Source organism: Heterodontus francisci, chromosome 23 (genome assembly GCF_036365525.1).
Source record: "Heterodontus francisci isolate sHetFra1 chromosome 23, sHetFra1.hap1, whole genome shotgun sequence".
Classification (NCBI taxonomy): Eukaryota; Metazoa; Chordata; class Chondrichthyes; order Heterodontiformes; family Heterodontidae; genus Heterodontus; species Heterodontus francisci.
In genome coordinates, this window is record NC_090393.1 from 15093141 (window position 1) to 15108387 (window position 15247).

Genomic DNA, 15247 nt, shown 5'->3' on the forward strand with positions numbered 1-15247 from the left:
ACAACATTAGCAATTCTCCAGTCCTCCGGGACCTCACCCGTGTTTAAGGATGCTGCAAAGATATCTGTTAAGGCCCCAGCTATTTCCTCTCTCGCTTCCCTCAGTAACCTGGGATAGATCCCATCCGGACCTGGGGACTTGTCCACCTTAATGCCTTTTAGAATACCCAACACTTCCTCCCTCCTTATGCCGACTTGACCTAGAGTAATCAAACATCTATCCCTAACCTCATCCTAGGTGTCCTCGGATTGCAACTGCCAGTGCTACCTGAGCCTGTGAATGGTATAATCAAACAACAGGATGACTCAGCTTCTCCATTGGTAAAACAAATGTGTTCATTTCTTCCCTGAATTTAAAGAAAAAATATCTTTTGTATAGGTTCTTACAGCCAATGAACTTAATTGTATTGAAGCACCAGCCAGTAACCCACGGGAACTGATGGTATATTTAAATAAAGCATAACTATATTAACAAAGTCCCTCATTTCAGATTTGCAGCATTTGACTGCATTTAGAATAAAATAAATAACATTCTGATTAAAACAATACTGGGAACTTTGCAACCATGCAGTGCCTCGATGGGGATGTCCCGTCCCCTCTAGCACCCGCCTCAAAAATAAGCCCAAACATAGAAAATCAAAACACTCACTGACTGATCTATACTGCAATCTTCTAAAGCTTTAAAGGGGACATTTATATATGATTAAGTGGTTGGATTTATATTTTTTTAAACTTTGAATTACCTGGGCTTGCATCAGTCACATGACCAGCCACTTCCAACCCCCTGTTTATAATTGCAGACAGCACCAAGTAATAAAGCCTGGCCCGGGTATACAATTAAAACCCAATCCGGGCCCGACCCGACAACAGCCAACCCGAACCCGACCCGGGCCCAAGTCCTTTAATTCTGTTAAATGCCCAAGCCGACCCGAAAACAATAAACATATTATTGAAACAGAAAAAAACTGTAGATTAAAATGAAAACAATATGAAACAAAACAGTACAGCCCAGCCCGACCTGACCCGAGCATGAATGCTGGGTGCAGAATACAGACCCGACCCGACCCCAACGCATGTAGTCGGGTTTGGTCGGGTTCGGGTCGGATAGCCAGGCTTTACCGACTAATTAGGGTAGCCATTCGCCCAGTGTTCAGCTGCTCTGGTGTCTGGTATTCTTGAGCTCCGTCAATGGCCACCCTGCCTTGCTCTGAAACTGTCCCTTGTATTCTCAGTGGCCCAATATAATACAAGTGGCTGACCATTATTAATTATTTATGCAGCGCCGTGTCACATTCTTGGAGCGTTTAAAAGTGCTTCACACATTTTATATTTGGAGTTCATTGACTCTTATTATGTAAACCAACAAAGCAGCCATCTTTCACCAAGAATATCTCGCAAGCAGCAATGAAATAAAATAGCCAGTTAATCCACTGGTTTCTTGTACTAGTCAGGGAAAAATGTTGTCAGGCACGCTAACACATTAGCTGCTCTTCTTCAAGTAGTGCCATTGGGTTTTAGGCATGCACCTGAACAGACAGAAGGGACTTCAGTTTAACATCGCCGCTGGAGGATGACACCTCTGATAGTAAAACAATTCCTTAGTACTGGAATGGAGGGTCACCTTGGTTTATGTACTCAACTCAGAAACAAGCACGAGCTGAGCAAAGCTGGCAAATCTCATTGAAGCTGATCTTTATTCTGTCTGAAGAGGTTCATCTTTTGACAGAAAGATCAACCACTGTTGTTCACAGTTTGCCATTATTCGTTTTCCTTTGAATTTGCCCAGCTGCTATTGAAGAACTTCTTAGTCTGGTTTCTACTGTCAGACTGATATTTTCCTCCATCGATCCTGTTCGTTGACTCTTATTCATGTGATTGGAGGTGAATGGGTGGGGGACAACAATCAGATTACAGATGGATCAAAGAGATGCTTAGATGTAGCAGCAGTGAGTGAAGAGAATAAAGGGAGCAATAGATGGAGGGAGATGGCATGAGCTGGTCTAGTGTTGCTGTCTTTTACAATAATTAGTAACGGCAACTGGGGCTCTGAGTTAATTTCTCTGCTTGGCTCCAACAAATCCTTTCCACAGAATACATTTTCTCATTCTTGTTACTATATCTAAGATCACTTGCTTTGTATTATCCCCCCCCCCCCCCCCCCCACCACCCTTTACTCACTTTGACTCCTAAAGGTGTAGGGCATGAAAATGGCCTTGGGCAATAGGGCAAAGAGAGTGACACTCAGTTTGACATCACCCTTGCTAACTCATCATAGGATACAGTTCCACAGGTGACAGTCAGCAATCTACTCGATCAGAGAAGATCATAGCTAAGACTGATACGGTCATCACCTAACATTCAGGATAACATAGGCCCGGAATTTGTCGTGGTAATGACAGTGAAACTCTCAGCGTTCACCTTCATTACTCCTCTGAAATTGACAGTAGCTTCTGCAGTCCTCACGTGTGCAGTTAACCATGAAAATACAGAAGTTTTGTCAATGATTCTATTCTTCTCCATAGGGTACACTGTTTAAGTCACCACAGACTACAATCAATTAGAAATCACTGAACTGATGAAAGTTTCCCCTTTTATGCTATAATATCGCTGTTAAAATCCCTTGAAAAAATTAAAAAGTAAAATACTGTGCATGCTGGAAATCTGAAATAAAAACACAAGATGCTGGAAATACTCAGCAAATCAGGCAGCATCTGTGGAGAGAGAAACACAGTTAACATTTCAGGTCGATGACCTTTCATCAGAACTGGAAAAAGTAGTGCTATAATAGGTTTGAGGCAAATAAAAGGGGATGGGTGGGAAAAAGAGCAAAAGGGAAGGGTGTGATAGGATGGAAGACAGGAGTAATTGAATGACAAAAGAGCTGGTGATGCAGGGCCAAAGGGAGTGGTAATGGAAGAAGTAAAGAAACAAAAGATGTGTCTGGAGAGGTGTAGATGGCAGAATGATGAATTGCTGCTGTCCAAAAGCAAAAGAAAAAGAAAAACAAGAGAGTAAGATGAAAACCAGCAAAGAAAAAGGAAACAAAATGGGGCAGAGGTTATAGTCTGAAATTGTTGAACTCAATGTTGAGTCCAGAAGGCAGCAAAGTGCATAATCGAAAGATGATGTGCTGTTCATTGAAAAAGTTATGCCTTGTTAATCATGTGTAACTGGGTTTTTAACATTCTACTAAGTTATAACTACTGCTGAAAAACCTCTCTGGCCCTGGAAAACTAATTTTATATTTGTATAGTGTCAAATTTTTTGATTCTAATAAAAATTCCAAGGCCTTAATTTTCCCAGCCCTTTGGGCATGGGCTGAGTGGCGGGACGGCTGGCAATATGGCAGGATAAGGCATCGGGAAGGGAGCCCAATGTCTTCCCGCCACCTTAGTATATTGCCAGCGGGGGGAGCCTCAGAGGCGCAGTTGCCCACCAGGGGGCCAAATTGAGCCAATTAAGAGCCCAGTTAAGGGCCATTTCCCACCCAAGTGGGCATTTTGCCCATGTTGGGAGGGCCCGCAACCGCATGGGGAGTCAGCCAGGTAAATCATGGTGACCTCCTAGAGGGTTCTCGGGGGGTCCTCCTTAATGGGCAATCCATAGCCCACGAACGGGATCCAAGCAGCAATGGCCGCCCCTAGGACCAACTCGCTGCCACTTCAATAAATCCACGCTGCCTGCCTGGCCCCAACTTCCTCACAACACATATGTGTCTTCAAGGGCATGTCAGCATTGAGGTGCTCTCTCCTTCATGCTGCAGCATCAGCAGTGGCCACTGCTAGTTGTGGAACCGCTGAGGCTGCTGAGCTATTGGCCCTCTGATTGGGCTGGCAACTCTGGGGGAGGCAGGCTGCCATCCTCAGTTGGATGGCAACCTGTTAATTGACTGCCGTTGGCAAAATGCCACCCCAAGGTCCTGCTGCCTGCCAGCGTGGGGTCGGCTCCCGCTTTCGGTCCCAAGGGCAAGACATCGTCAGGGCTGACAAAACTCAGCCCCAAGTTTTTCAAAAAAATTTAAAGTTTGTTTATGATATTTCAACTTCTAATGTGTATGTCTCAATCATTTATTTCACTCTCTGTAGAATTGATTAAAAACTGATGGATAATCAGTGCATTTTACTTCCTGACTTGCTGTGCATGAGAATACTTCAATGCGATTGGCCTGTTAGATGACATCACTGTTGCTGGGTACCTGGAGATCCCGTTGACTTGGTGTCAGATCCACTCTAATATCGAGAAAGCTAAAAATACGCACCACAGAGACCACTAGATCTTTCTGTGCAGATTTCTTAAAGGTCAGCAGTGAGAGCCATCACTTTGTAACTGTGCCCAAAATACGATCCACACTCTCGAGCACTGGCCATTGACTAGCTCTTGGGCATGGGAAGCACTGATGCTGTTTTTTCCCTCCCCTAGCTCAGAAACTAAGGCTATATACAGCTTCTCCAACCATTGGTCTACACGATGTCCTTTAATACCGCCCAGTGAATAAAAGTTTTTATACACAGTTTGCCATTCACTCCTACAGCTTATGTGTTTTTGATTCTAATATCTGTGTAAAAGCTTAGAGGGAGGGAAAGTTCCTACAAGTTTGAACAACAGTTTGATGCTCTCAGAACTGTTCACACCATCCAAACAGATTAACTTGTTTCTGACCTTTCGCTGTCAATTTAACAGTCCTACCTTTTTACATGGCTGTTTGTCTCTCACTTTCACTGGAGGTGACAGCTAGATCTTTTAAAAAGGTTGTCTAATTAGTAAGGCTTGTTCATTAATATTCACATTCAAATAAAGGCATGTTGATAAGCTTAGCCATATTTTAATTGCCTAGATAATAGGCAAGAGTTGACAATTACAGAAAAAAATATAAAATATTAAATGTCTTGGATAATGAGAGTCCTATGTCATTTTAAAATAAAGTTGAAAAAGGGATTATAAATATAAACTAGCAAAAAGCAAATTTAGGTCAGATAACAGATGAAAATTCTTATAATAAATGATTCATTTCAAATGAAATATTTCATGATAAATGTCTGGAATGATCTGTCTTGTCAAGTCATTGAGATATAGGGCTGAATTTTACTAGCCCCTCGCGCCATGGGACGCAGCGTTTGGGCCCGTAAAATTCAGTGGGAGGCGGCCCAGTTTGACCCTCGACGTCGAGAAGGGCCCGCCGCATATTACCGGCGGCGGGGGGAACCTCGGTGTGGGCCCCCGCCCAACCACCTGGCAGTGGCGCCTTCATCTAAATATGCATATGAACATTATCTAGATGTACATTGACCTACCTGCAGGCAGCTATCCCATGTCAGTTTTGCCGCCTCCGAACATAGCTCGCGCGCCCTCAGAGCTCCATACGGAGTTCCGAGGCGAGAACCTGGTGGGAAGGGGGGGGGGAGAGGAATAAAATTTTCAGGACAGGAGGGGTGAAGGAGCGGGGAAAACAATTGTTATTGGTTGTGGGGATGGTGAGAAGGGGTTGAGGATCAAAGGGAACAAATTTCAGGGGGGAAAGTTCAGGATACTAATAAAAGTTTATTATGGGGAGAGAGGACAATTAATGTGTAAATTACCCATGGTGGGGGGGGGGGTGGGAGACGTGATTTATGGTTGAAATAAGATTTTATTTTCATTTCATGGAGATTGGGACCTTTAAATTTTAAAAGGTAACTGAAGGGATTGAAGCCCTTTAAAATGGCGCTGGCGCCTGCGCGGTGGTGCCAGACGCCGTTGCCAGGCACGCGGCGGCTGCCCCCATTACGTCATCGGGGGCGGCTACTCCACCCCCTCTATTTAAATTAGCCTCCGAGCGTAAAATCACGGGGGCTGTGCGGTGGCACCTCCATGTTGGAAGGCCCTCGCTCTCACAGTGCGCTGCTATGTCGCACAGCACACTAATAAAATCCAGCCCATATTGTTTAAGGGAATTCAAAGCACATTTGGATGCTGGGCTGGCCAATTCAGAATACAAAAATGTCCCCCAAGTGAGCTTTTCTCAGGTTTGACCTTCCTTATATTTTTAGAACTAAACATATTCTTCCTTAGATTTGCCTTGCCTATAATGAGGGCTTAAGGCAATAAAAAGGTATGAAATGTGCTTGGTCCATCCTTGTGATTTCTTCACTTAGTAACGTCTGGCCTACATGTGGTTCCAGACCCACAGCAATGTGGCTGACCCTTAAAATGCCCTCTGAAATGGCCTAGAAAGCCAACCAGTTCCAGGCAATTAGGGATGGGCAATAAACATTAGCCAGCGATGCCCACATCCCACAAATAAATTTTAAAAAACACACCTTCCTCTCGTCTGTTACCATAAACGCTGCTCCATATTTCTTCAGGATTGGTGGGGCCAGCGCCTGGAAACGGCGTCGGAATTCACTGTGCATCATGTGATCAGGGAATCCTGCAAAGCAACCAAAGAGGCGAGTCAATGTCCACCCTGGGTTTTCCTCCATATACATTGAAACTTGCCTGAGATGGTGGGATCTCCCCTCAGCCCAGGGGCAGTGATAAATGCAGTGCCTGATGTGGTGTTCAAATTCTCTCCCTATACCTTTCTGCCTCACCCCTCTCTCTTCCCCTTTAAAGAAATATCTTTCATTTATATAGTGCCTTTCATGACCTCGGGACATCCCACAGTGCTTCACAGCCAATTAAGACGCTCTTTAGAACTTACCTCTCTGACCAAGCTTTTGGTCACCTGTTCTAATGTCTCCTTCTGTGGTTTGGTGTCAGTTTTTGTCTAATTATGCTGCTGTGAAGTACCTTGGGTCCTTTGCTATGTTAAAAGGTGCTATATGAATGTTGACATCTGCAATCGCAACCGCTAGTAACATACGTTAACCTTTCAGGGAATCAGGGGATCTGGGGAGCAGGCAGAAATGTGGAGTTGAAGCCTACAATCGGCCATGATTGTACTGAATGGCGGAGCAGGCACAATGGGTGGTATGGTTTACTCCTGCTCCTATTCCTTATGTTCTTATATTCTAGTAATAATGGTACTGGAATAGCAATGCAGTAGGTTGTAAATTCAAATCCCACCATGATAAATTAAGAAATTGAACTCAGTAAATATAGAGATTTGTGGGTTAACACTAGAAAAGGACTGAAAGCTTCCACATTGTCCTAAAATCCTAACTGGCTCGCTAGTGTCCTTCAAAGAAAGGATTCTGACAGCCCTATCTGGATCAGCCTACATGTGACTCTCGTCCCACAATATGTGGTTGACCCGAAGTGCCCTCTGAAGTGGCTGCCACCACCTTGTCTGGCAATAAAATGTGACCTTACCCACAGCTTGAGGACAAATAAATGAAAAATAAACTGAGGGCCACCCTCAGAAATGCTCCAAACAGCTTCATCCTTAATTATGGAACAAGTCCTGATGTCAATTCTCTGCTGTTTTGACCCTTTTGCTGGGATAGTCCCAGTCTTGATGTTGTTGAATAGCAATAACAAGGAAAGTGGCACCAAATTCCTGCTCCAGCCATCCCTCAGCAAGTGGTCTGCAAGTGGAGATCAAGATCATGGGTTTCCAAGGGTCAGTTACGGGAGACAGGCAAAAGGGGCCCTTAGATCATATTATGAATAGGATTGCCTTAAACAGTGGAATTGCCACCCTCAGTATGAACATAAGAAGGTTGTGGCCGGCTGTGAGACATAATGAATATCTATGCGGATGAGGCTGATTATAACTGAGGCTTGCAACATTCAGGTTGAACCTGAATGGTTCAGGCTGGATGCTTCAGTTGTGGAAATGATCTATCATGCCTCAGAGGTAACATTAATACATCGCATCAATTAGAGAAAAGTACAGCATGGTACAAACACCGGTCCAATCTCAGGCTACACTTATCAAGCCACGACTTTGGCAGCAGCTTTTTATGAATGCAGTTCTCCTCCTCAGACTGTAACCAATTGGGCGACAATGTATTAAAAAAAACACCTAAAATGAAAGGAAACTTCAGTAAAAATTTTTTTAAATATTCAGCTCTCCGGGTGCAACAGCTGTATAGTATGGAACTGAGGCATACAGATCAGGAAGACTCTAAGCCCCATCCCTGATGTGTTCTCATGTTAGTTGAATGGGGAGGGAGAAAACGGTACTGCCAGGGTTACCAGGTTCGGATCACTATCCACTGTTGGAAAAGGCGTGTATACGGAAGTCAGGTGAAGAGGCGAAATAGGCTTGGTTGGGTTACTTCTTATGCTTGCATTGCCTGCATGAAGACTGGAAAGCACCACCGCTTAACTCAGCATCTCCAGGATTTGGGTAGGGTGAGAGGGAATAGAAAATTGGAAAGAGATTTAAGTGCACAACTTACAGCATTCTGCTGATTCTGCAGGCTTGCTCCTGCCCTCTGAGGGAGTGTTCCTATATGTTCTTGGCATCTACCCTTGATGTCATGGTAATTAAGGTCTAGGTAATTGTGGGTAGGCACAACACACTGGGCTGGAATTTCCTGCGGGCTTCAGGACCCTGACAATGGGATCTAATGGGGGCCCTGAGCCTGCACTTGCTGGCAACGAGACTGGCTCAGCGGTATTCCAGGAGATGGCCTCCTAATTGGCCAGCTCCGCGCTCGCTGTTCTGTTAAGGACAGCGGACAAGCTCCCGATGCTGCTGGCCCAATCTAGAGCCTCAGCAGCCCCACCAGGAGAGATGGTAAAATTAAATTAATAAATCAGAGGGGGAACAGGCACCAGGCCGCTCAGATCTGAAGGGAAATCCAGATGCATATTTGGGGCCGCAGGGGCGGCCTTTCTTGCCCGAGGCCACCTTTTTGGGGCATGGTGCCTCTGGATCCGAAGGGCCCCCCCCCCCCAGCCTGCAGCAGGGTGGCCACCTACACTGAGCTGGCTCCCTCTGCGTGCAGTGGAGGAGCTGCTCTGCTGCTGGCAAAATGCTGAAGAGCTCTCTGAAGGACCCCTAATTGGAGCCTTAACTATGGAAATTGGCTACCCGACTACATGGTGCGGTCAACCAATCCAGGTCAGAAAGTGACAGAGAGCCATTTGGACACAGCACCCCCTATTTTCCTGCCCCCCTCCCCCACCTCCCCACCGCACCCAAGCATGCCACTGCGAGGCCGGGAAAATTCAGCCCAGTGTGTCAGTGAAAAGCATTGTGTCCTCGCAACACATCTAACAAGTCTTTGACTCTCTTGTGTAGTTAGTGATGTTATTATTGGCAGATGTTCCACACAGAAATATCCTCCTCCGTGTGCAGTGATGCAGCTCACTGCACAATCCTAATAGACCATTGGTTCATGAAGTCAACTCATCTGCAAAGCATGCAAGATCCACCCCACCAGGATCCTTACCTCACCCACTCAACTTCTTAAGGTAACACTTTGAACAAGCACTCCCAATCCCATTGAGCTCCACTGCGGGACTCCCATGGTTAATATTCACAAGAATATTAATATAGCCAATGGAGCTTTATTCCAGTGAATGAAGAATACACAACATATTTATGTTTACAAGGCCACGGGCAGCTCAAATAACATGTGAATAAATTAAGAAGCAGATTCCAGTAAGAAGCACATTAACGTTATAGGCCTGGAACTGTTACTGTACCTAGCCTGTAGAGACGAAGTGCATCCAGTAGCTGTGATCCCTGTAGCTGAGTCCTTAGAGTTGGTGTATCAAATGTGCCCAGTGATTGTTCTCTGCTATTCTGTGCTTCTGCTCCGTCTTCAGTCCTTAGAATAACAGGAACTTTTCCTTCTACATCATTCACCTCTGGTCTTGCTACAAAGCAGTGGACAAAGTGCATTTCAGAACGCTTCGTAAGGTTTGCAAGAACATCCTAGGATTTAAAAGAAAAGGGATTAAAAAGCTATTCGAACTTAATTGTGAAGAAATCATTTGGGATGTTGCCCATCACATTGTTGGAACATCAATGCACTGGGGATGTGGGTACAACTCAAGAGAAAATAAAGGAGCTAGCGACTGTGTCATCATAAGTTTTCACACAGCATCTAAATATTCCAGTATTCAGCTTCAATCACACACAACACCATCTCTTCGACTTCCCTACTTCCATCTGGGATTGCCCCTTCAAAATGTGAACATCTGGTGACACATTTTATTCCCTTCCAATCAGTTAACATTATCAACATGGTTGGAAAATTTTTTCATTCTGAAATCCAACTCCAAGCTGCCCACTTCTGGTTTTAATGCCTGAAGGTCAGGAACAGCCGACTACTGCACTCTCTGGAGGTGCGTCAGTCAGTAAAAGCTTGTAAGGAGCTGTGTGCCTCCACCCTAACAGGACTTTTATTTCTAACCCCGGAGACTGAGTTTCCTGAGGCTCCGCAATCACTGCAGATAAAAGGAGGTAAGTAGGGGCAGATACAGGAGGTAAATACATTTACAGCACTGCTTGTGAGCCAAGAGGAGCAGGGGTATTTCCTCCAGGCCTAACAAGCTTACCTGTTTACACACCCTGTGATTGGTTAGCCTACCCACAACCACCTGAGATCTCCAACCCTCCAGCTCCAGATCTCTGACTTCCCCACCATGATCACCAACGTCTCTCACCACCCCACCCAATTCCGAACCACCCCGTGATCTCCAACTCCCCCACACCTCTATGTTCTCTGAATCCCCACAATCAGAGATCTCTGACTCCCCACCCCCTGCAATCTCTGACTCCCCCACCCCCGATCTCCGATTACCCCACCCCCGCGATTCCTGACTGCCACCACAACCAACAATTTCTGACTCCCCCACACCTGCGATCTTTGACTCCCCCCATCCTAGTCTTTCACTCCCTCACAGCAATCCCTGTCTCTCCCAAACTTTGCGAGCTCTGACTCCCCACCCTTGTGATTTCCGACTCCCCCATTCCCTGCAATTTCTGACTCCCCACCCCCACGATCTCCTACTTACCTGCGATCCAGTCCCCAGCTGCTTTCCCGCCCGACAGTGTAGGCAGACTTGGCTAAATGCCGGGCGGGAAACCTATTGTGATGATTTCAAACCATCCTATAGTTAATTTCAGCAGGGCATCCAGGAAACCTGTACTTCCAGGTTTCCCATCTGGAATCCTCCCTCTCCGGCTCTCGTCATGGTCTCAAGTAAATATCAGGGCCATACTGTTGTATGAGCAATTTGTTTCAGCTCAAGAATAGGTTTGCAAATGGCATATTTTACAAAAAATCTCATGAATGTTTTCAACAGAATGAAACAAAAAATGAACTTACAGGAAACCTGCCAGTAAAACAGGAATAGCCCATTCAGCCCCTTGAGCCTGTTCCACAATCTAAAGCTTATTCAAGGAATACAGTCAACCAAATGGGAAATGTTACTTAATTCAATTTTCTTATCCCCTGCCATCAACAAGTAATTAGTTCACATATTACTTGTGAACATAAAAATTCTTTTGCTAAATACTCGTTACTGCCCAGTTCATTTTTCATCTGAAATCAGTTCATTTAACTAAGGTTTAGCACATTTATTTTTATGAAGTCTCACAACTTTCCCAATCGCCCCACAACTCGATCCAGCTCCTCTTCCACCCTTAGGGTTTTTGTATGTTCAATTAATCTCATCAGCTAATTGTTATTTTTGTATGCTGTTGAGCATTTATTTCCTAACATCTCTGTACTTTTTTGAAAAATGCCCAGGAAAAGAGAACCTTTTCTAAGTTTTGTCTAATCCCTCCATCCATTCTCACAGAGACTTTCTAATGCATTTGGAGGGCAGTAAAAATACCACAGGAGACCTCATTTCTGATTTTTGCTCTCAACGGAATTTAATGAATTAGTGAATAGTAGAAAAATAGTATTTACAGTAAAATTATACCAACCAGACCCTCGAAAGGCATAAATAGTCACTGTGTATATACCGAGCTATTAGTTTGCACTTAACCTTTGGATACACAGTATATTTTTCTTGTAGCTTTTCCACCTAACTTGGTCTAACCTATTGTTCCCTGAAGTTTCTGACGGACTCAGATTATTGAAGTATGCATTGAGTTCCCTCAAAATATGTTGCCAGAGCTTCCTGGATTTGAATAACTCTGAGTTATATTCAAAAGTGACTGCAGTCATACCATATCCGAGGAACTCCCATGGCACATGTTGGTTTGAATATGGCTGGGCTCCTCCCTTGAGCCTATCTACAAGACTGGTTAATCCCTGCAACGTTTGTTTTGAGTGAGCCTGGGACATGAAATCTGATGTCAAGTGGTTTTTCAACATCTTGGCCCGGATTTAACCTCTTCACACCATTCCCACCTTGCTTATAGTCCTGAGCCATTTTCCTCAGAATATTTATACGAAATGGGCTCCTGTCAGGATGTTCTCCAGCAAGAGGCCATCCCACCACTGCTAGGAAACTAAATTTGGCAGTATTGCAGTGGGACATCTGCTGCAGAAACGAAGAAAAAGGAGGAGGAGGAGGAGGATTTAAATGGGGCAGAGGGAGCCAAAGATTTTTTTTTAATTGCGGGAAAGATTCACAATAACAGCATCCATTTTGCCCAGTTCAGACCACAAATGTACATCATAGAACTCCAATTAGTATTTCAAAAGGGCCTACCATAGACCTGGCTTAATGGGCTACTCTAGCTACCCAGCGGTAGGCCTAGGGAAACATTGCCACAGCAGCGGGACTGTAGGTCATTGCCCCCCATTATCGCTAGGCTGGAGGCCTAAAACTTCAACCCATTGGGCTGAATTTTACCAGCTTGCCACCAATCTCAGCGGTGAGCTTCAAAGATGGCGGGGTGCACGCGCGAGATTTACTCCGCAGAGCCGCAGCAATATTAAACGCAGTGGCTCATTTACATGGCCGGGGCGGACCGCCCACTCCCCCCCACCCCATGACATGCAGGGGGCGGGCGCGCCAATGCCGTCAGTGGCGTCTGTCACCACTGAGCAGGCGTCTGCTCCGTTTTAAAGGGCTTCAAGCCCTTCCATTGAATTTAAATTTTTAAAGTTGTAGGCATTATGAATTTCAAATAAAAAATTCAATAAAAGTATCAAGCCCCTCTCCCATCACCCCCCCCATGTCTATACAATTCATTCCTTGCCCTCACCAACCCCCCCACCCCCAAAATACTTACCTTGTACGCCTGACCATTCCCCCGCCAAAGTTCACAAACTTTAATCTTTAGCCCTTCCCACAACCCCCAGACCAATTAAAATAGTTTGACCGCACCCCCCCGCCAACCCTCCCCCCCCACCCCGCGCTGAGGAACTTACCTGCTCCCCCCTCCCCACCAGTGTTCCGCCTCACATCACTGGTTGGAGATCAGAAGGCATGGGAGTGCCGGCTGCCGTCCGCAATATCGGAGCGGGACGGCCGCAGGACCAGGTAAGTAATTAATGCATTCATTAACATTAATTAACATATTACAATGGCGGTCCCGTCGCTGAGTGGCGGGAGGGGTGGAGCCACGAGGCCTCGCCGCCGCCGGTAATATGGGGCAGGGCCTTCCCGCCGTCGGGGAGCATGGTGGCCCTCTCCCGGAGGCATTTTCCGGCCCCCTCCCGCTACGACCCCCAAATTCAGGGGATTGGTAAAATTCAGCCCATTGTTTCTAATTACGTTACTACTGGTATGCGTAGTATAATGTGTTATACTGGATATTGGGTTGTTAATGGGTTAACTCTAATTGTTTAATATGCGAATCATATATTATGTACATCATCACAGGAAGTGATGCAACATGACATGACTCGTTCTTTTGTACAGCCTCGTGGAAGATATAAGCCAGAGCAGTAAGATGTGTTCCAACAAAGCTCCTATTTCATATACCTCTGCAGACTCATTAAGTATCTTGTATTAGTGTAACAATACCAAGAATATTATAGCATGTAACTCTGTTGCATCATTGTAGGGAGAACTCTACTCAAAATAGTCATTCATATATTACTTCTGACCAACAGGAATAAAAGTTAAAGTATGAGATGAAAGGAATGCTAAGAGATATATCAAGACCAAAAGGGGTAATTTTGAGTTTGAACAACAGTGTAAAACAATCAGTCACCTATTTTACATCTTTCCTGATTCTTACTTCCATTGAAGCCACAAACTTAAAATTACCCCAAGGAGCCTGTCAAGTACTCAGTTCTAGGATAGAATGTGATGGCTTCCATCAGTTCAATTGTGTCAAGTAGAGACAAATGGAAGACAATACATCCATCCTGAGTATAAATGTAATCACTGGTGCAATATCCAATCTGTTCACCCTTACCACTTGTAGCTTGATAAGCGCACATACAGAGCTTCTCTTCACAGCTGCAAAGCTGGTGCTGAATGTCTTCCGTACAGAACTGATCCTGTGCAAAGCCTGCTGCGACGTGCCTTCAAGTCCAGACACTGACCGACATATCAAAGGGATTTTGGATCGTGAAGAGAAAAGTTTCTTGAGCAATTCACTAGTTGGAGGAAATGATCAAGAGATTAGTTGCATTTTATTATTGGTGCTGTGTCGAACAGTATGACAATTGCGATGCAGTTAAGACTGAGAGCTGAAGATTTGATTCCCAGTCTTTTGGCATTTGCACATACTGTACCCACAGGTTGTCACTTGTCAGTCTCAATGGGTTATTTGGGTATAAGATAAACCATATCAATGGGGGTGGCACAGTCGCGCAGTGGCTAGCACCACAGCCTCATAGCTCCAGGGACCCGGGTTCGATTCTGGGTACTGCCTGTGTGGTGGTTGCAAGTTCTTCCTGTGACCACGTGGGTTTCCACCAGGCGCTCCAGTTTCCTCCCACAGCTAAAGACTTGCAGATTGATAGGTAAATTGGCCATTGTAAATTGCCCCTAGTGTAGGTAGGTGGTAGGAGAATTGTGGGGATGTGGTAGGGAGTATGGGATTAATGTAGGATTAGTATAAATGGGTGGTTGTTGGTCGGCACAGACTCAGTGGGCCGAAGGGCCTGTTTCAGTGCTGTATCTCTCTATGATCTATAACATAAAGCCAGGTCAAGATGCCCAGCCAGACGGAGGTTAAATTGACAGTATTTCAAAATGAGATTGCATTTAAACAACCTGAATGATTGGTTACTGAGTGACATTAGTGGAACACATAATTATGCACTTATGTGTCCACTTCTTTTAACTATAGTCCACCGAACAGGGCCCAGAAAAATTCAAAATGCAGAAAATGCATTTTTAGAAGAGTCTTAAGTGAACACAGCTTAAAGATGCTGAATGTAATTAGCCATAGAGCATTACACAAGGTGGGTCCTTTAATTCCCAGAGGTGAGAACTTAATTCCCCAT

General features: G+C 45.0%; 1 protein-coding gene across 1 annotated transcript in view; it reads right to left on the bottom strand.

Moving 5' to 3' along the window:
• LOC137382964 (unconventional myosin-XVIIIb-like) overlaps positions 1 to 15247 on the bottom strand; it is a 265768-nt gene that overhangs the window by 150103 nt on the left and 100418 nt on the right. Inside the window, exons 16-18 of the mRNA XM_068055546.1 lie at positions 14209 to 14392; positions 9579 to 9810; positions 6296 to 6405 (exon numbers count right to left, since the gene is read on the bottom strand). Coding sequence (XP_067911647.1) covers positions 6296 to 6405; positions 9579 to 9810; positions 14209 to 14392 — 526 coding nt within the window. The remainder of the gene's footprint in view (positions 1 to 6295; positions 6406 to 9578; positions 9811 to 14208; positions 14393 to 15247) is intronic.